Source organism: Panicum virgatum, chromosome 2K (assembly GCF_016808335.1).
Source record: "Panicum virgatum strain AP13 chromosome 2K, P.virgatum_v5, whole genome shotgun sequence".
In the NCBI taxonomy this organism is placed as follows: Eukaryota; Viridiplantae; Streptophyta; class Magnoliopsida; order Poales; family Poaceae; genus Panicum; species Panicum virgatum.
In genome coordinates, this window is record NC_053137.1 from 68,112,650 (window position 1) to 68,132,911 (window position 20,262).

The 20,262-nt window shown below is 49.0% G+C and overlaps 1 protein-coding gene across 3 annotated transcripts; it reads right to left on the reverse strand.

The window, feature by feature from the left end:
• Nucleotides 1–8: 8 nt before the first annotated feature.
• LOC120694912 (ABSCISIC ACID-INSENSITIVE 5-like protein 3) lies at nt 9–2,191 on the reverse strand. Of its 3 annotated transcripts, none has more exons than XM_039978236.1 (3): nt 1,287–2,181; nt 1,030–1,101; nt 9–317 (listed from the first exon to the last, which is right to left on the reverse strand). In XM_039978236.1, the coding sequence occupies exons 1-3, from the start codon at nt 1,821–1,823 to the stop codon at nt 183–185; spliced, it is 744 nt and encodes a 247-aa protein (XP_039834170.1). In that variant the 5' UTR covers nt 1,824–2,181; the 3' UTR covers nt 9–182. The 3 variants fall into 3 exon arrangements, 2 of the variants coding, with proteins under 2 accessions (XP_039834170.1, XP_039834171.1); XM_039978237.1 differs by having other exon boundaries at nt 168–544; nt 1,287–2,191; XR_005683699.1 differs by having other exon boundaries at nt 177–317; nt 875–1,101; nt 1,287–2,190.
• Between the last annotated feature and the right edge of the window lie 18,071 nt (nt 2,192–20,262).

A 20,262-nucleotide genomic window follows, 5' to 3' on the forward strand; every position in this document is an offset into this window, starting at 1 on the left:
GCACAACAAGCATCAAGCATGGAAGGAGGCACTGCTTTCATTGCATGCAGCACAATCTGCACTGCTACTGCAGACAGAGCAGAGTTGGTTCGTACACATGCGGACACCATCCATCAACTATCCAAAGCACAGACCCAACCCGCTTAACAGAGCAGAGTTAGCTTTCACGGCCCATCGTCTCATCAGAAGGTGGCTGAATTCCTTCGCCGGAGCGGCTGCTTCGCCTCCTCCGGCTGGGTCACCGGCCGCCGCTCATGCTCCGGCTGGGGCACCGGCCGCTGCTCATGCTCTGGTGGCGGCTCCAGCGGTGGCAGCATCTGCAACCAATGCAACCCAACACATCGTTAGCTCCGCAGACAGAGACAGATGAGGAGGCCCTTGTACCATTCCATCCAATCCAATCCAAATTGCAAATGCACATGGTTCATTGGGCTTCATTATTGTTTCATCAGGCTTAATTTGGAATCTTGTTACAGCTTAGGCTTAAAAAACCAACCACAACGCCCTTCCAAAAAAAAAACCACAACCGTCATTGCCTGCTGCCCTATATAAAAGCACATTAATTAGACATATTAGTACACTGCAAATTTATATACGATTGCAATAAGATAGAATATAGTACACCGCAAATGGGCGGGCCACAGCTAGTTGGTACCAATTTTTCTCATCTTTCTATGACTCTGTGCGTGCTTGCTAACATCTAGAAGGGAATTATTGCTATGGGCCGTTCTCAATTGGAACCCTCTCCACTAAGCAAGTAGGAGTAGTAGTAAGCATCCATTATATTAGCCAGTTTAACCCTACATCGATCTTCTTGTAAACAAATAAGGTGCCGTATCTTGCTGCTTTTTCTTTAGTCTAGAAAATGACTCACTTTCAGAGAGAGTGTTCTTGCAGGCTTCAGTCCCCCCAAGACCTCAACGGATGGAGCTAGTAAACTCGATCAACAAATATCAAGGGACCACGAAACAAGACAGGACATTCTTCTTTTATTTTGGTCAATCATTTGGATCGACTGACTGATCTTACCTTGAGCTTCCTGAGACGCTGGTTCTCCTCCTCCAGCCGGGCGACCTTGTTCTCCAGCTCGTTGGTGTATGCCTGGAGCAGAGGACACCTAGTTAGAATGAAAATGAAGGGAACCCAACCCACCATGGAGGTGGAGATGGAGCTGGAGCTGGAGCTGGAGCAATGGAGTACTTGGAAGGGAGGGACACTGGGAAATAATAATAAAACTAAAACGAGAATTAATGTACTGTGGGGGACGGCACGGCACGGAACCCCACCTGCTTCCTGGCCCGGGACCTCGCCGCGGATTCGCGGTTCTTGATCATGCGCTTCTGCCGCCGCTCCACCGTCCTCTCCTCCACCACGCCGTCCCCGTCCGCCGCCGCCGCCGCGCCGCGCTTCCGGCCGGCCACCTGCGATAGGAAAACCCCGACGCCGTCCACCGCCGGGGACCCGAGCGGCACCACGTACTGGTGCTGGTGCTGGTGCTGGTGTAGCCAATGCGGTCCGGCGTCGACGGTGACGCCGGCGCGGGAGAGGAAGTCCTCCAGCGTCATCTCGCCCATGGCCGGCTGCCGGGCGCCGCTGGCGCTCTGGATGTCGCGCCACACCTCGTCGACCGTCTTCTTGGGCGCCGGCTCGGTGGCTGGGGCGGCAGGCAGCACGGTGCGCAGGAGGTCGTCGAGGTTCATGCTCCGCAGCGGCTCGCCCAGCCGGGTCTCCACCTCGGTCAGCGTGAGGTTGTACACCGAGCCCTGCCGCGGGAGGCCGCGGCGGCCGTCGTCGCCGTGGGACGACATTGTCTGAACTCCCATCTACTGACTAGTGTAGGCGCGATATCGATCAGGATCAGCTAGCTGCCAAGGAAGGAAGGAGGGGAGAAATCAATGCTCTCCCAATCGAAACAAGATCTTTGAGGGCGTATGGATGACAAGAAAGGGAGGAGAATCTTGCGAGCAATAGCAAGGATGAACAGGAGGGCTGGGCAACTGGGCAAGGGGAGGAGGGACCAGATCGATGGATGCACCAGCGGCAGATGGGAGCATTAATTTTAGGATTGCCACAAGGGGGCTCAGGAGAGAGGGAGGTGAAGGTGAAGTGAAACCAAAAAGAGGACGGGGGGCCGCCTTTTTGCAATGCCAATGCTCCAGTAGGCTTTGCTGCATTCGATTTTTGTTTTGTTTTCTCAGGAGATGAACAGTACGTACGAGAGAGATTAGTAGCTACTAGTGCACCGCGCGGTGGTGGTATGATAATGGTACCCCACCCAAGTCCAAAGGGAACTCATTAATTCACAAAAGGCGCTGTTTGGGGTTTCCTGCTTGAGATTTTGTTTGAGAGCGCAAGCTGGGAGCCCCATTGTGAAGGATATGTTTTGTAGTTCTTACTCTTTTGATTGAAATGAGTGACATATACTCCGGCGTCTCTAGTGTACTCTGCCGCATGAGAGAGAGAGCGCGCGCTACTAGCGTTGTTTGCAGTAGCTCTTACTCTACCGCAGAGTAAAACAGGCGTCCCTCCTTGTAGCTCTTACTCTTTTGATTGAAATGAGTGACATATACTCTCTTGCACCGTAGACGATACGGGTCAAAACCCATTCCTCCTTGGGACGGCGTTGATGGCGCCACTAGCGTCATTTCCTTCTTGAAGGCGACAGCAGGTATCTCTAGCGCGGATCAGATCTTTTGGTGGTAGGCACTCGGCTATGCCTGGGCAGCGATGTGGTCGTGTTGATACCCCAATCCAACCGATCAGTGTGCGGTGCCGTCGATGTCCCAATCCGATCGGCTTTAGTTGTAAGTGTAGCCGTAGGTGTTATAGTTGTGATGTATAGTGTTCGGGTCCGGTTTACCTATAAACTAAATCAATTCTCTTCTTCTTATTAATATACGTCGAATCGTAAGGTTTAGGATCTTTCGAGGGGGGGGGGGGGGGGGTTGTGACTCACTGCCTCCATCAGACTAGGAAACCTATCCATGCGACTATAGCGATCACATGCAATTTACAGCCTGTCCCATGTTTGTTCTTTTCAGATAAAAATATATGATCGTATTTTATGTTGTAAATATCCTTAATAATTAAAAGTTTTTTGGAACAGAGGTATATATAGGCATGTTAGGTTCATCAACAAAGTAGCATAAAAAACATGATATTTAGACTAACTGAACCAATACACGATCTTTAGAACTAGACCTGATCATTCGGCAGGTCGGGTCGAGTCAAAACAAATCGTCAGGTCAAAATTTTCAGCCTGTGCTCGAGGCGGCACGTGATCGGGTCAGGTAAAACCTGATTTTTTATGTGTAATTTTTAAGTCGGGCTGGGTTGAATATTTTTTGAGTTTGGTTTAAAATTTTCAGGCCAAGCGCAGCCCAACCATTGCTTTCGCGGGTCGTGTTAGGTCTGTTTTTTTTCAGGTCGGGTTCGGCGGGTGGGACGGCCCGTGATCATGTCTATGTAGAACCAACCATTGCTTTCCCGGGAGGATACCTGGGAAGAAATAAACGACGTGGCTGGCTCCTGTGGCAAGCAGTCAAGGGTGACATGTTGCCGATCAACTGGAGAAATAATTGTTGTGGATAAGGCGATCTGACATAGGAGTAATCTGGCTACAAAAGTGAGGAATGTTGAGTACTGTATCCTGCTTGTGATGAGTGAATTGTCAACCGTACGGTGTGATCGTGCGTTTGGTCTTTGGTTGCAGGTACACGAGCGTCAAGTGTCGATGGAGAGTTGCCGTGGAGGAGCTCAGGCCGGGCGGCAGCTGTGGCGTCCACTCCTGGATCGAGGGCGCAAGCGGTGATGGAAGACGGGTTTCTTAGTTTGCGCCACAAAACCAAGGAGGCGGACGACGGTTGAAGACGCCAAGTCGTGGAGGCACGGGCGTCGGTCTCGGGACTGACGGAGGCGACGGGCGTCGACGGCGTCCAGGGCCTCGCTGTGGGCGAGGAGGTGACGGGCGTCGGGCGGCGTCTAGGGCCGTCAGAAGGTCGAGGCAGGAACGGCGTCTAGGGTCACGGCGTGGAGGCGGGAATCTTCCCGCGCGTGGAGTTTTGGCGGTTTTCTCAAAACTGGCCACCTACCCGGGTTTCGCGGACCCTCCAAAACCGCGAACCGGATCTTCATCGACATGGCGGCATCGCGGAGAAGGCTTCGAATCGAAGAAAGAAACTCCGCCGTGAGATGGGATCGTGTACATATTTTCGGTTTTGCCCCTACGGGCGTTTTAGTCTCTAGTTTGAGTCTAGGGGTATTTTGGACCCCTGCGTGGGCACCTTAAATACCCCTCACCCCTCTCCTCTCTTCTGGGCGCCAGCCACAGAGAACAGAACCGCCTCTCCCTTCTCCTGGCGCCACCCCTTTCTCCCTCTCGGTTCCTCGTCCCTCTCTTCTCTAGAGTAGGTTTTGGAATCATGGAGTTTTGAGTTTTTGTACTGAGATTGATCGGGAAAGGAGGCCCAATCCTCCTTGTGCCCTCCGGGGTTTTGAATTCAATGCAATCTCGTACGATTTGTGCTTTGTTTTGGATGAATTCGATTTTCCTTCGATGAATCTTGAGCACGAGATGACTTGATTTGATCCTCCAATCATCAAAGATTCCAAAGGTCGCAGGCTGAAAAGCGTTTCTGGACTCTGTTCTTCCTAGCACCTGATGAACCGACGCTCTGAAGTTGTTCGCGTCGGTTCAACCGGCGAGTAGGCTGTTCTGTGTTAGGGTTTTGATGTTTGACTCGTTACACCGACGTATAGAAATTTCTGAGCATCGGTTCAACCGGTGTTCGGTGTGATTCTCTTTGCAGTGTCTCTGGACAACTGCACCGGTGTTTGAATTTTCGTTACATCGGTTTAACCGGTGCTTGAAATCTCAGGTTTGTTGTCCCTCTGGACAACTGCTCCGGCGTTGGTGTCTGATTTTGCCAGATCATCCGGTGTGTAACACCGGTTGAACCGACGCTGTTCAAACCCATCCATCGGATCAACCGATGCTCACTTTTTCTCTACTACCGGCTCTGCTCATCGGTTGAACCGACGTTGTTCAAATCTGTGCGTCGGATCAACCGGTGAGTTATACCGTGCTGGTTTTTGCGATGTTTCCTCGCGCATGCTTCCGCGTTACTTCTCGCTTGTTCCTAGGGCTGTTTTGTGTTAGTGTAGCTCCTCTATAGCTACTCTACACTTCACCGAGGACTTGAGGGTTGGGTGCGAACTTGGGATTTTACGCCGAGCTTTCGATTGCGAGAATTTTCAATCGGCTCTCATTCACCCCCCTTCGGTCGCCATTTCGGTCCCTCAATTGGTATCAGAGCTTGGTTGAGGTTTTCAGTACCTTAACCGGTTCGAAAACCATTTGACGACAATGGCAAGTCTTGGTAAGATCTCTATGTTTGCCGGCGAGGACTATGTTTATTGGAAGGTGCGTATGCGAGCCTTCTTGCAAAGCATGGGAGTCGAGGTTTGGGAGATCACCAAGAACCAGGCTTACGAGGTGCTTGCCGTTCGGACCTCTCCTCTTCAGGTGTCCGAGCACGAGGCTAACGCCAAGGCTATCAATGTCTTGTTCGCTGGCGTTTCTCGTGCGGAGTTCTCACGTGTCCAGGGTTTTGAGGAAGCCCACAAAGTATGGACGTGTCTTGAGAACTACCACGAAGGCACACCTCAGGTGAAGGCTAGACTGTTCGAAACTCACCGGCGTGAATATGAGAACTTCACACAGGGGCCGGGTGAGAGCATTGGTGACATATTCAGTCGGTTCCAATCGATTGTGAACAAAGTCAATGCGAATAGATCTGCTGATGCTCTTAAGTACACAGAGCATGAGAAGGCCCTCAAGTTACTCTACGCACTTGACCGCTCTGTGTGGGATCTCAAGGTGAACACGATCATCGAGTCTGCAGGCTATGAGACTCTGACCGTGAATGAGCTTTTCAGTAAGCTCAAGGCCACGGAGGTGGATAACCAGACACGAGCCAAGCTCAATGGTGCCCCTCCTTCCAAGAGCATCGCTCTTGTGACAGGCCCAGGTGGATCGAGCTCTAACGCTAACTCTGCTCTTGGTTTTTCTCTTGCCTCTTTGCCTTCTGTCACAGATGAGCAGCTAGAGACGCTGGGTGACGGCGACTTGTGTCTCCTCATCAACAAGCTCCAGTGTGTCTACCACAACAGGCAGAGGAAGAAGAACCCCGGATGCTACCACTGCGGCGATCTGAACCACTTCATCGCCGACTGCCCCAAGAAGTCCGGTGGTGGCCAGAACAACAATTTTGACTACTACCGTCACCGCGACCGCGACGAGGGAGGCTCCAACAAGGAGCGTCGGCGTCACAAGCACCGCAGTCGTGACCGGGGAGGACACTTCGATAAGGAGTCGCTCAAGAAGCGCTTCCAGTACAAGGCCAAGAAGCGGGAGAAGGCTTTCCTGGCGCAGCTCAGCGACCTCGACAAGAGCTCCGACACCGACCGCTCTTCTTCACCGACCTCCGACGACGACGACAAGAAGAAGAAGAAGCGAGACAAGGATGCCACCGGCTTCATCGACCTTTGCTTGGCGGCCGGTCGGCGCAAGGGTTTCTGCACCATGGCAGGTGAGACCAATGGTGCTCGTGCGTCTCCAGGTGGACATGCTACACCGACGCACGACGGCTCTTCTCCTGGATCCGAGAGTGATTCAGAGGTTGGAGGCTTGGATAACAGGTGGATCATGGACTCCGGTTGTTCGCACTATATGACCGGGAATGACAAATGGTTCTCCAGCCTCACCCCAACGCGCCACAAAGAATACATCATTTTTGGGGACAATGGTAAGGGCAAGGTACGTGGTGTTGGCGCTGTTAGAGTTTCTGATCGCTTCACCCTGAGAGAGGTCGCTTTGGTTTCGAATCTTGGTTTTAATTTGCTTTCTATTTCGCAACTTCTTGATGAGGGGTTTGAAGTTCGCTTCAAGGAGGGTTGTTCTCGAGTTTTGGATTCCAGAGGAGACCTGATTTGCCGGATCGTTCCTCGTGATCGAGTTTTCTTGGTCGATTTCTCTGGAACTCCTTTTGGCCCTTCTTGTTGCTTGTTGGCTGGTCCTTCTTCTAATCTGTGGAAGTGGCATAGGAGACTTGGACATTTGAGCTTCGACTTGTTATCTAGACTTAGCTCACTTGGCCTAATCCGACGATTGCCCGAATTGAAGTTTGAAAAGGACCTTGTTTGCCATCCGTGTCGCCACGGGAAGATGATTGCTACTTCTCATCCGCTTGTTAATCAGGTGATGACCACTCACCCTGGAGAGTTGCTACACATGGACACAGTTGGTCCTTCTAGGGTGATGTCAGTTGGTGGGAAGTGGTACGTTCTTGTGATCGTGGACGATTTTTCTCGCTATTCTTGGGTCTTTTTCATGAGAACCAAGGATGAGGCTTTCGAGTTTATTCGAGACTTGATCTTGAGGTTGAAAAATGAGCTACCCCAGGCCATGCGAGCGATTCGCAGTGATAATGGCACATAATTCAAAAAATGCTCGTTTTGACACCTTCTGCAGTGATCAAGGGCTTGAACACCAGTATTCTTCTCCCTACACTCCACAGCAGAATGGAGTTGTAGAACAGAAAAATCGGACGCTTGTTGAGATGGCGAGGACGATGCTCGACGAGCATAGGACTCCTCGGAAGTACTGGGCTGAGGCGGTCAATACTGCTTGTTATGTGTCCAACCGCATTTTCTTGCGTGCTTTCATGCACAAAACTTCTTATGAGTTGCAATTTGGACGCCAGCCCCGTGTTGACCATCTCAGAGTTTTCGGTTGCCGGTGTTTTGTGCTGAAAGAAGGAAATCTTGATAAGTTTGAGTCTCGCTCGTCTGACGGCATTTTTATCGGTTATGCATCTCATTCCAGAGCATACCGTGTGTTGCTTATTGATTCTAACATCATCAGAGGGACTTGCGAAGTCACTTTCGACGAGACTGCACCGTGCAATGCTTCTATCTTTGAAGTTGCAGGAGAAGATGAGCTCGTCACCTCCATCTTTGAAGATGAGGAGGAAGAAGTTGCGGAGGGTGATGCTGAGGCTACCACGCATGCTGTGGACCCAGTCGCCTCTGCCACGAGCTCGGACGATGATGACGGCCCCGATCCTACTACGTATACTTCCCGGGGGCCAGTCGAGCAAGTGACTCAGCCTTCACCAGCTGCACCTGAGGAGGCACCAGCTTTGGTTGAGGAGGAGGCGACTTCGACAAGGGAAGCACCGCGACACATTCAGCGTCGTCATCCACCTCAACAGATGCTAGGTGACCTCAATGAGCGAGTCACACGGTCCAAGGTAACAAGTATCGTTGGCTTTGCTCATTCAGCGTTTGTTGCCTCTTTTGAGCCCAAAGATATTGGACACGCTCTTTCTGATTCAAATTGGGTCAATGTCATGCATGAGGAACTCGAAAATTTTGAAAGAAACCAAGTTTGGGTTTTAGTCGAGCCTCCACCTGCTTGTAATCCCATCGGAACGAAGTGGGTTTTCAAAAATAAGCAGGGTGAGGATGGGTTGGTTGTTCAAAAAAGGCTCGTCTTGTTGCACAGGGGTTTTGCCAAAAAGAAGGGATTGATTTTGAGGAAACTTTTACCCCAGTTGCTCGTTTGGAAGCGATTCAGATTTTTCTTGCATTTGCTGCTTCTAAGGGTTTTAAATTTTTCCAAATGGACGTTAAATCTGTCTTATTAAATGGTTTTATCGAAGAAGAAGTTTATGTGAAACAACCCCCTGGTTTCGAAAATTCCAAGTTTCCAAACGTGTTTATAAACTTCAGAAAGCACTTTATGGTTTGAAACAGGCACCTAGAGCTTGGTATGATAGACTGAAAACATTTTTGCTGGCTCAGGGTTTTAAAATAGGATGTGTGGATAAAACTTTGTTCCTCATGCGGTCTGGCACTGACTTTCTATTAGTTCAGATATACGTGTGTAAGGATCGATGGACCAAGAGCGGGGGGGGGGGGGGTGAATTGGGCCTTTTTCAAATTTCTAAGATAGATAAAACAACCTTAACCTATGCAATGCTAGTAAGGCTCAATTCACCAACCGGCTAAACAACGCAAACTACACAAGCTAACAAAGATATGAAACTAAGCAAGGTAGAGCTAAGCTATGATCTCTAAGGTCAAGCACATGAAAGAATGCATGAAAGTAAGTGCTTGAAATGAGAGAGAGTGCAAGAGACAACCGGATTTTTTCCCGTGGTGTCGATGTGTTGGCACACACCCATAATCCACATTGTGACACTCACTAAGAGTCTTGTCACCTCCCATGTCACCGAGACATGGGCGCTCACTAAGAGTCTCCGTTCACCATCCCGGCGTGGTGGAGCTCAAGCCACGTACAATCTTCTTCTCCGGGCTCCCACAATCCTTGACAAGCTCCGCGAGAAACACCTCGATCACCAAGATCGTCTAGGTGCTGCCAAACACTAAGAGTAACAAGCTCCTAAGCCTTCACTTGACCTACACTCAGTTGGCCCTAGCTCAAGCACACTTGCTACACTTGCAAAGGATGAAATCTTCAAGGTTGAAGCACAAACAAAGCACTAGATCTTCTCTCTTTTGCTCAAAGCTCTTTCTCTTCTTCTCAAGGGTGGCCTCAGGTTTTTTCAAGGTGTCAAAGGCAACTGAAATGAGCCAGGGGGTACCCTTATATAGAGTGGAGGAGGTCACATAGCCGTTGGAAGTTTTCTGCAGAAAAACCGTGACCACCGGAAGAACCGACAGGATAGAAAGTATAGGCATCGGTTCAACCGGTCTCTCTGTGTCCAATTAGTAACCGTTGGAGTTCTGACACAGTATCCACGCTTGCGTCATTGCACTGGTGCATGCTCCGTAGGGGCATCGGTTCAACCGGTGCTGAAGAGGTTCACTGATCAACTCAAACAAGCATTCTGGAACAAAGTACATCCAATGCACCGGTGCTTTGATTCTGAAGCGTCGGTTCAACCGGTGCTGAAGAGAAGTTGAAGTCCACCAAAACATGCTCTCTGGAACAAAGTACTTCTAATGCACCGGTGCTTATCTTTTGACCATCGGTTCAACCGGTGCTATAGAGTTATTTGACTTGATTCCTGCCTGCATCCAGAGAAGATAGACCGACAGGGCATCGGTCCTTCCACTATGCATCGGATGTTCCGATGCTAGGGTACCAGTTCAACCGGTGTTGCTGTTTTTCTTTGTTTTCAGCTGTTTTGACTTGGATTCGAATGTGACTTTGATTGTTTCTTCTTCCAAGAGTTGTGTTGACTTCTATTGACCATCTTTTGCTGTTTTTGAGTGAGTGTGCAAGATTTCTAAGGCCAACTTAGTTTTGATCAAGCTACTAACTCATGAACCCCTCTTAATAGTACGATCAAGAACTAGAAACTATAAAACCTAGCTAAATCAAGTGTCCTTCATCTCCTTGTGACACTTGAGACTAGAAAGGTCCTTAATCTTTAAAATGGAGTCCTTGGTTCGCATGATTGTTTCGAATTGAGGGGTCTCCTTTCATATTTCATATGAGACTAATCCAGTCAATGAGTTTTCCTTTAAAACACACGTTAGTCGCATACGGTTGTCATTAATCACCGAAACTTACCATTAGCATCTATCGGCCTAGATGCGCTACAATCTCCCCCTTTTTGGTGATTGATGACAACACAAAGTAGAGATACACAAGATATGTAAATGAAAGCGATAAACAGGCAAGCATTACTCGAAATAAATCACATGTAGGGACATGTCAACACAGTGCATACACTGTGGCAGAACCGCCTAAATTATCCCGGCTCAAGTGCGTAAACCATCACCATAAAGGCAACATTAGCTTAAACGCACTTCAAACGGAACAATTTTTGGTCTATCGGGTAACGTCCCGATACAACCACCGATTCTCGGATCGAACAAGCATACCCCGCACGAAGGCGAGTTCAGAGATATTACAACCACAATTTTACAACACAGGCATATTAAAGATTACAAACCAGTTCAAAAGATTATTACAAAACCAACTTAAGTAAAACAGTTAGTCAAAACATAAGGGTAAGTTCAGAGTTTAAACAGCGGAAGGTAAAACATGACGGCTACAACTCGTCGCAAAATGGTACCAAGCCAGCCCAAGCAAGGTATCACTCGTCATAGTTATTGCCGGCCGAAGACGTATCCCACTCTACGGACCAGCCAGGAGGCAACGAGCAAGGATAGGTCAAGCTAGCGATCTGATCCTCAAAACTCATACCTGAAAAAAAGGTTTCAACAGCAAGGCTGAGTATTCTAATACTCAGCAAGACTTAACCGACAACGGGTATAAGTAGCCCACCTTAGCTAGACTATGCAAGGCTTTGTAAGGTTCTGGTTTTCCTTTGCTGAAAAGCAACAAAGAGTAGGTCCTTACTTTCAAGTTTTAGCTGCAAGATTCTAGTTGATTAACCATTCTATGTAAGCATCTACTATCCAATCATGGTGGAACTTCTAAGCAAACATCAAGGTTAATAAGAATATTGTTGCTCTTATTACTCTGTGTGGCAAAGAGATCAAGCAGTCTCATTTCATCGTGAGAGGCGGACGATTCTGAATCGAAATTCAACCTTGCAAGGGTAACCTAGCACACACGTCTGGAATACCGTCGGGTCATTCCCAAACACCCGTTAACCTTTCTTTCCGGCTTGTGGATAGTGCCACTCTCCCCGACTACAGGGCTCCAAGGCCGAACCTTGTCCCTAGAAGTCGTAGTGTTGCGCAACATATAAAAAAACCTATCCCTACTGAGAGAGTGGGAGGTATATCCACTCCCCGGTCCAATCGGCTACTAGGCTTGCCGCGTACCATATTTACGGCATGTGACTAGTACTTTCAAAAACTTAACCAGCACTACCACACACCGCGACCTTAGCAAGTTCATCAACACAGACGGGGTCTTACATAGGACATGATATCGAACACAACCCCGTCCGTCGTCCTTATATTGATAACAGAAAGTAAACAAGCAATTCCTATAAAGCTCGCGAGTGACAGGCAATCACTCGACTTTTACCATTCCTATAAGCTTAGCAGATAGTCGAACTCAGGTCTAGTGTTCAGTACATAGGTTCCTAGGATCATGCATCTAGGGTTTCAATTCAAATCCTAAGAACTGTAAATGCACAAGTAAGTAATAACAGTAAATGATAATAATTTGAAATATAGGTTATGTCCGGGGCTTGCCTTCTCGGTAATTGCTAACTATTTCAGCGCTAGGCTCTTCCGAACTTTGGTTCGGGGCTTCAGTTAGTTCCGCAGTGTTCACTTGAGCTTCTAGATCACCTCCGTCAGATTCCGGGATCAGCTCGTACGTCCCGTCCGATAAGGCAGTCGTGTCTATATGTAATGCAAGAACAACATTATAAACAAACATGGGCAATCATTTATAGAGTAGTTAAATAACACACTTAACTACACAAGGCATCATGATCAACATCACAAAAGAAGTTAACTAACTTCATAAAATGAGTGGTGGGGATTTACTATACCACTAAGTCATGGTTTGTAAACAAAACAATAAATCAGAGTACAAATAGTAATAAATTCTACCAAAATTATCCTAAACAGAACATTAACATACTAAGCAACCCTGCAAAAATCATGCCAAGACATGTAACCATTTAATCACATTAAATCATTTATGCAGGCAACACCTAGCACAAGCTTGAATTATACAGACTAAAATATAGCAAAGTAGAAGCTCAAAAATTAACAAGAGATCTACACAGGGATGATTTATCTACTGTGAATTTCTCACGATTTTATCTACACAGAAATAGTTCTGAGAAAATAAACAAAACAGACATCAGTTTAGAAAGATTCAATTTTAGCTCCTATTCTAGCCATTAACTGATTCTCAAACTTCCTGGACAAGTTAAGATATTCTAGATAAATACTCAGGAATATTTTCAGGATTTAACAAGAAAAGAAACTATTTATCATAAATAAAGTATACTAAACAAGGATTAAATCAAATAAAAAGCTACAACCAAGAACTGATCATGAAATTTTTATAGAAAAGCTAGTGTAAAAAGAGTAAACTACCACCAAAATTTCAGAGCAATATCAGCTTTCAAGTATCACATAAGAAAAAGATTAAAGAACTAGTATTTATACACCTAGTAACACAAAACAACACCTACAGCAAAAACTTGCAACTAAAGCCTAACATATTATAGTTCTAATGCATAGAGCTCTTCAAGAGGATTCCAAAACATCAAGATTTGCTAATTTACGAATTTTCTACGAATTGATATTGAATTTCAAAGATCACTGAAAAACATTGCAAACCAGTCCCTAAGACACTATTGCAATGAGTCACTGACATTGCAGATAACCCCCTGGGCTTTCTCAAATTCAAGCACGCGGTCCTTGGGTCGGGTCAGAGAGGGGAGGCGAGGTTTGACCGGCCGTTTCCCGGCGAGGGGCTCACCGGCGGCGAGGGTGGATGGGTGCGTGAGCCTCACGGGTTCAAGGCGCACCTCTGGGTGCTTGGAATCGAGGCTAGGGCGGTCGGAGAGGGGGTGTCGACGGCGAGCGGCGGCTTGCGGGCTCGGAGCACGGCGGCGGGGTGGCTCCGGTGGTGTTCGGGTGAGGGGAAATGGCCTGGGAGCTGCGCGAGGTCGAGGCGGTGCTAATGGTGGGGGATGTAGGGGTGGAGCGGGTCTGGGTTGGCGGCTCCGCGGTGGTGTGGAGCTCGCCGGGGTTCAAGCAGGGCGGCGGCGGCGTTCTGCGGTGTGGGAGCGAGGGGAGAGGAAATGGACGAGCGAAATCGACCTCTGGGGTTTAAGTAGTGCTTAAGCGCTCGCTAGAAGAGGGCGGCGTGCTCTGCAGCGGCCGTTCCACGGCGGCGTCGCGGTGGCGGCCGTCGGGGAGGTTCTGGGCGCGGCGGGGGTGCGTGGCGAGGGGTGGAGGCTCCAGCGTGAGGCAACAGGAGGGGGAGGAGCTCGCCGGCGACGCGTGGGAGCCAGCGCACGGCGAAGTAATGGCCGGGAAAGCCGGGAAGGCGTCGGCGGGCGGCGCTGTCGGTGGCCGGCGGCGAGAAGCAGAGCAGGGAGGGGGAGATGGTCATAAGGGCGATTTTGCAATTTCCAAAAGTTCCAGGGACCTTTCTGTAAACAAGCAATAACTTTTAAACTAAAGCTCAAATGAAAAAGTGCCCAACATGAAAGTTGTTCAACTTTTCAAGATCTACAACTTTGATGTTGTGCAAAAATTTATTTGACCAAAGAATCAAGAGCTAAAATTAAAATCATTGAAGAGATTTTGAATTCTAGGAAATTTGTCTTTTTCAAAGCAAAATCACTTCAAATGTAGACTTACAAGCAAAATGACTACCATGCATTAAATGCACTGAAATTTTGAACAAACACCCTCCACTAAAACTATACTTACACAACCCATTCAACACAACTGCAAAAAGGACCTTGCATAAAATCATAATTACACATATAACCTTTCATAATTACAAAAAGATCCTTTTTACGCATTTCAAGCACAAGATGCATAGCAACAAATACAATTACTGTGTAGACACCTATTTAATTACTGTGTAAACACCCGGGGTGTTACATACACAATATCCAAATAACATGTCCATACACAAAATCCATGAAGATCCAATCACGCCACAAACCACCAAGCTCCCCCTATCTCTACTCCCCCTATCTATCTCCCCCTTTGGCAACAAAGCACCAAAAAGGAAGGCAAACTAATCCTGAGCTGGAGAAGGCGGGGTCTTCCGGCTGGGTCCGGTGGAAAACTGAGCGGCGGAGTCGTCGGCGTCGTCGTCCGTCCAGTCATCATCGACCGAAGAGGACTTCTGCTCGACCGGAGTCGTCGGAACAGCAGAAGTAGCTGGTGTAGCAGTAGAAGCTGGCTCGGCGATGACCGTGGAGTCCGTCGGAGGAGCAGATGTGACGGGAGTCAGATCTGGCTGAGTGGGGCGTACGACGGACGGACGGAGCACCTCAGGCTGTGAAGGTGACTCGAAAGTGAGGGACTGAGCCGAGGGGTGCTGGAGCTGGTGTAGGATCTGCTACTGCCTAAGAAACTCTGCACGCTGCTCGGCAGTCCAAACACTAGGTTGTGAAGCAGGAGCCGGAGCAGCAGTAGGAACAGGACTGGCAAACAACCCGGTCTGAAGGAGTGGTGACATCGGGAAGGATGACAAGGGTGTCTGCACGAAACCGCCAACAGGAGGAGCGGGAGCAGTGGGGTCGAACTGGAGCTGCTGGGTGTAGGGAGCTGAGGCTCAGGCAGTCCAGTGTGACGGTACAGCTGACCGAAGCATCCCGAGAAGAAAGTGAACATCTGCTGCTGGATCTGGGACTGCTGCTGAAGCTGTAATCTCATGGCCTCCTGCTGCTGCCGAATGCCCTCAAGGACAAGTGTCTGGGCCTCCTGCTGGCGAGCCTGCTCGGCCTGCATGCTCAGCTGAGCTGCAGTAAACCGGTCCTGCTGGTCAGAGAGCCGAGTAAGTATCGCTGCAAGAGAGTCTGGCTGTGTGACCTGTGCAGTGGTAACTGGAGGAGCAGGGGCTCGTGCTGCACCGGAGGATCCTGCCTCATCGTCATGAGCACCTCGAGGAACAGTAACAGTGGGAATGAAATCCTCGTCATCCTCCGAGTCCTCTGAGTCAGTGATCTGGTAGTGTGGGAGCTGGGCCTCTGCTGCTGCTAGTGAGGCATCCTCGGCTGCTGTCGGATCGTCTGCAACTCTGCCCTCAGCCAAGAAACGCTCATCCAGATCCCGCTGTGCTCGGCGCTGGCCTCTCGAGCCACGACGACCGTCTCGAGGAGTAGCAGGTGAGTAAAAACTGAAGTGTGTCCTCGAGTGCTCCAGCTCATCCATATGCTCATTCTGACTTAGCTGAGCCAGAATCTAGCAGATCCAATGAGCAAACGGATGACGACGGTGAACTGTCATCCCATCCAGAATCACGTCCTCTAGCTCGCAGATAAAGATGTCGACTAGGTCAAAGTCACGACCTGTCATGATATATAGTAGGAGCCACTGCTGCAGAGCTGTAATCCCCTCGTTGTATCCAATCCGGAACAGCAGACTCTTCCTCAGAGCTAGGTGGATAGAGTGTGCCGCATGAGTCAGCCTGTCCGGAGTCCTTGGTGTGCCAGGCAGGAAGGGCTGCTGAAAGAGAACACTGATCTCCTCGTCAGATGGTACGTGAGACTCATGAGGACGACGAGGAGGCACCGTGCTGCCATAAGCCTGATAGTGCACGAAGTGTGGCTCCTCGGCAATCTGAACTCCAAGGAGGGTAACCAGACGAGCTCGGGTCAAACGATAGTGCCTCTCCTGGAACATGAAGTCAATAAACTGTCGGTCCTCCTCAATAAACAGAGTGGCGTAGAAGACTCGAACCCACTCCCGAATGTATCTGGACCTCTCACTGAGTAGAGTAGGCAATCCAACATATCTCTCGAAAAGAGGAAGCAGTGGAGTCCCACCTGCTGCTACACGCATAGCCACCCAGTGGAGCATCTTGTGCTCACTGATCTTGATATCCAACTCGCAGTAGGCATGGTAAAAAGACTCCTGGAGCAGAGTGTGAAATCGACGATCAACTACAACATCCCTCTGCTCGGGAAACCACTGCTCCGGGGTCACATATCGCAGTCTCTTGACCCTAGGTCCTGGAATACCCCTGAGATCGAATAGCTCAACCTCGGGCAGCTCCTCACCACTGTCCTGACCTCCTATCTGAGTGCCACTGCCGGTGTGCTGCTGCTGTGCATGGCCTGCTCCTCTCTGAGTAGCACCACCTCGAGTCCGTGGACGAGAGCGGGACTCAGGTGAGATCTGAGCTGTCTGAGTACGTCTTGAGCGATGTAACTGCTGCTGTGGCTCCCCCTGAACCTGAGGATCCCTGATCCTGAGCGATCCCTGCCTATCTGCTGCATCTGCAACTGCCTCTGCTTGCTCTCGCTCGCGGTCCTCGCGGGTGCGCTTCTTCTTCTTCTTCTGCGCTACCATCTTACCCTTGCCCTTCTTGTCACCAGCCATCTGACATAGAGAGGCAAAACAAGGATTCGATTTGAGACTATGGCATGAATTCTAGTGGATAACCTCTGAAAGAACACACTAATAGAGATCTTATCTAGACAAGTGTAAGTGTGTGAAAGATAAGTGTTATGTGAGGTGCAAGGGGCATACTAGTGGATAAGTACAAAGGATGTGAGATTGAGGGTGCATCAAATGCATAGAATGGTCAGGAAAGTACCCTTGTAGATCAGAGACGAAGCTGAGTCAAACTATGACGAAAATTGTCCTTGAGACAATTCGTCGAACACCTTGAGGGCGCCTGATCAAAGGGTGAAGGGAATGAATCAGAGCTCTTGCTGCGGCGCGAGTAGGGCAAAAGGGCGCGCGTGCGAAGGTGGGAAGGTGCTGCGAAGCGGCGGCGCTGGTCGTGGAAGGCGGCGGCGCGCGGTGCGGGCGGCGCAGTAGTGGCGCGGGCGCAGGCGCAGCGGGTGCGCGGCGCTGGCGTGGCGCGTGACGCGGCGGCGTAGTGGAGCAGGAGCGGCGCGCGTGCGGCAGCGGAGGGGCGGCGCAGGAGTGGCGGCGGCGGAGCGGCGTACGGGCGAAGGCGCGGGTGCAGGGCGTCGGTTTCGCGAGGAGGAAGAAAAGGAACCGCTGAGACTGACGTGCGGGGCCCGCAGACAGGTTAGTAAAACAGGACGAGCGGGCCCGCCAACCCTTAAGGCATCAGAAGTTCCGATGGTTCAGAGAAAAGAGCATCGGTGTAATCACCGGTTTGAATTTGACCAGATCTGATTTGGTTGAAAACGTGGTCAAAAAGAGGCACCGGAAGATCCGCCACTGAGGCACCGGAACATCCGATGGGCGTCGGTGCATTGGCAGGAGTAAGGTCCAGAGACGCTGCAAGGGCCAAAACTAAACGCAGTAGCACCGGTTGAACCGATGCAAAGGCGTCGGTTCATCCGTCAACCATTGGAAGCACCGGTGGCCATCGGTGTAATGGTCGGGAGATGTTCCAGAGACGATGCATAAACCAAGCCACGAAGACTTTAAGCACCGGTTGAACCGATGCAGTGCAAAACCAGGCGTCGGTTTAACCGGTGGTTAAGGAAATTTTCTGCTGAACTACAAACTCTACTTCTGATCCAAAATTGCAAAACCAAAGCCATAAACACTCAATTTGGATCATTTTCGAGAGACAACCTCACCCCTCAAACACTCATACTAAGTGCTCCCAAGCTTTTACATAAACATAGGCAAATTAAGAACCAAGCGAGGTTTAAACACAAAAACCAAATGCATGAGCCACATTGCCTATGAACTTAGAGATTGAAACTTTAAGTTCGATAGGACGTGACTCAATAGGCATGAAAGCGCAACATTGATCTTATCACCCTTGTAGAGATGATATTTCATATTTAGCATGAATATCTTTCTCGAAGTGTGATTTGCTCCCTTGTGATGCTACTTAATGTGATGCAATGCTAGTGCACAGCTAGAATTAAACATGGATGCATTCTATATGACGAGCACATGCATTGCACAAAATTAAATCTATCTTGTCAAGTTTGAATCCTTGGCAAGCTTCTTCATGATGAACCATTCTTCATGCCATGAGCGAAACGAAGACCACCGGCTCATGCAAGACCCACGTTCATCACTATCTTGACAAGGTTAGACAAGTGTCCTATATGTATGCATTTTTCTATATGACAAAGCAACTTACATGACGTTTGCCGCATCTAATACATTAAGCTCATTCATTAGCCTAACAAAAGTACTCTCGTCTAAAGGTTTTGTGAAAATATCCGCCAATTGCTCCTCGGATCTTACACCTTGAAGAGATATGTCTCCTTTAGCTTCGTGATCACGCAAGAAGTGATAGTGAATATCAATGTGATTTGTGCGAGAGTGTTGAACCGGATTTTTGGCAATTTTTACGGCACTTTCATTGTCACAAAGGAGTGGGATCCTATCTAGTTTCACACCAAAGTCCAAAAGGGTTTGCTTCATATATAGGATTTGGGCACAACAAGCACCGGCCGCTATATATTCCGCTTCCGCGGTGGACAAAGCCACGAAATTTTGCTTCTTACTCGACCAAGAAACTAGAGAACGCCCAAGCAAGTGGCAACCCCCGGAGGTACTCTTGCGATCCACCCGGCTTCCGGCAAAATCCGAATCCGAGTATCCCAAGAGATCTAAGCTAGCGCCTTTGGGGTACCACAAGCCTATGCTTGGGGTGTGCTTGAGATACCGAAGGATCCTATTCACAGCCGAGAGGTGTGATTCCTTTGGGTTTGCTTGAAAGCGGGCACACAAGCATACACTAAACATTATATCGGGCCTAAATGCGGTAAGGTAAAGCAAAGACCCTATCATAGAATGATAGAGGGATTGATCAACCGATTTACCGTCCACATCCAAGTCGAGATGCCCATTGGTTGCCATGGGTGTCTTGATTGGCTTGCACTCATCCATCTTGAACTTCTTCAAGATATCTTTAGTATACTTTTCTTGATGGATGAATGTCCCTTCCTTCATTTGCTTGACTTGAAAACCAAGGAAGAAGGTCAATTCGCCAATCATGGACATCTCGAATTCCCTAGACATCATGGTAGTAAACTCATGGCTTAGTAAATCATTAGTTGAGTCAAAGATAATATCGTCAACATAAATTTGACAAATGAAAAGATCCCCGTTGACGTCTTTTGTGAACAACGTGGTGTCCACCCTCCCGATCTTGAAGCCTTGCATGATTAGGAAGTCACGAAGCCTCTCATACCAAGCCCTTGGAGCTTGTTTGAGCCCATAGAGTGCCTTGTGCAACCTATAAACATGATTAGAATTCCTCGGATCTTCAAACCCGGGAGGTTGCTCAACATAAACAAGTTCGTTAATAACGCCATTTAAGAATGCACTTTTCACATCCATTTGATACAACTTAATGTTATGATGTGAAGAGTAAGCAAGAAGGATGCGGATAGCTTCAAGTCCTGCGACCGGAGCAAAAGTTTCACCAAAATCCAAACCTTCGACATGAGAAAACCCTTTTGCCACAAGTCTAGCTTTGTTGCGTGTCACCACCCCATGTTCATCTTTCTTGTTTCGAAAGACCCACTTGGTGCCGATTATGTTCTTGTCTTTCGAAGGAGCTTCGAGGACCCAAACTTCATTGCGGGTGAAGTTGTTCAATTCTTCTTGCATGGCCATCACCCAATCCGAGTCCTCAAGCGCTTC

Excerpts from the sequence above, each read along its gene's own strand:
- LOC120694912 (XM_039978236.1), bottom strand. The coding sequence starts at position 1,823 with ATGGGAGTTCAGACAATGTCGTCCCACGGCGACGACGGCCGCCGCGGC. Across the intron at positions 1,102-1,286 it reads GGTCCCGGGCCAGGAAGCAG|GCATACACCAACGAGCTGGA; the intron begins GTGGGGTTCCGT and ends CCTCTGCTCCAG. Across the intron at positions 318-1,029 it reads AGCGTCTCAGGAAGCTCAAG|ATGCTGCCACCGCTGGAGCC; the intron begins GTAAGATCAGTC and ends CATTGGTTGCAG.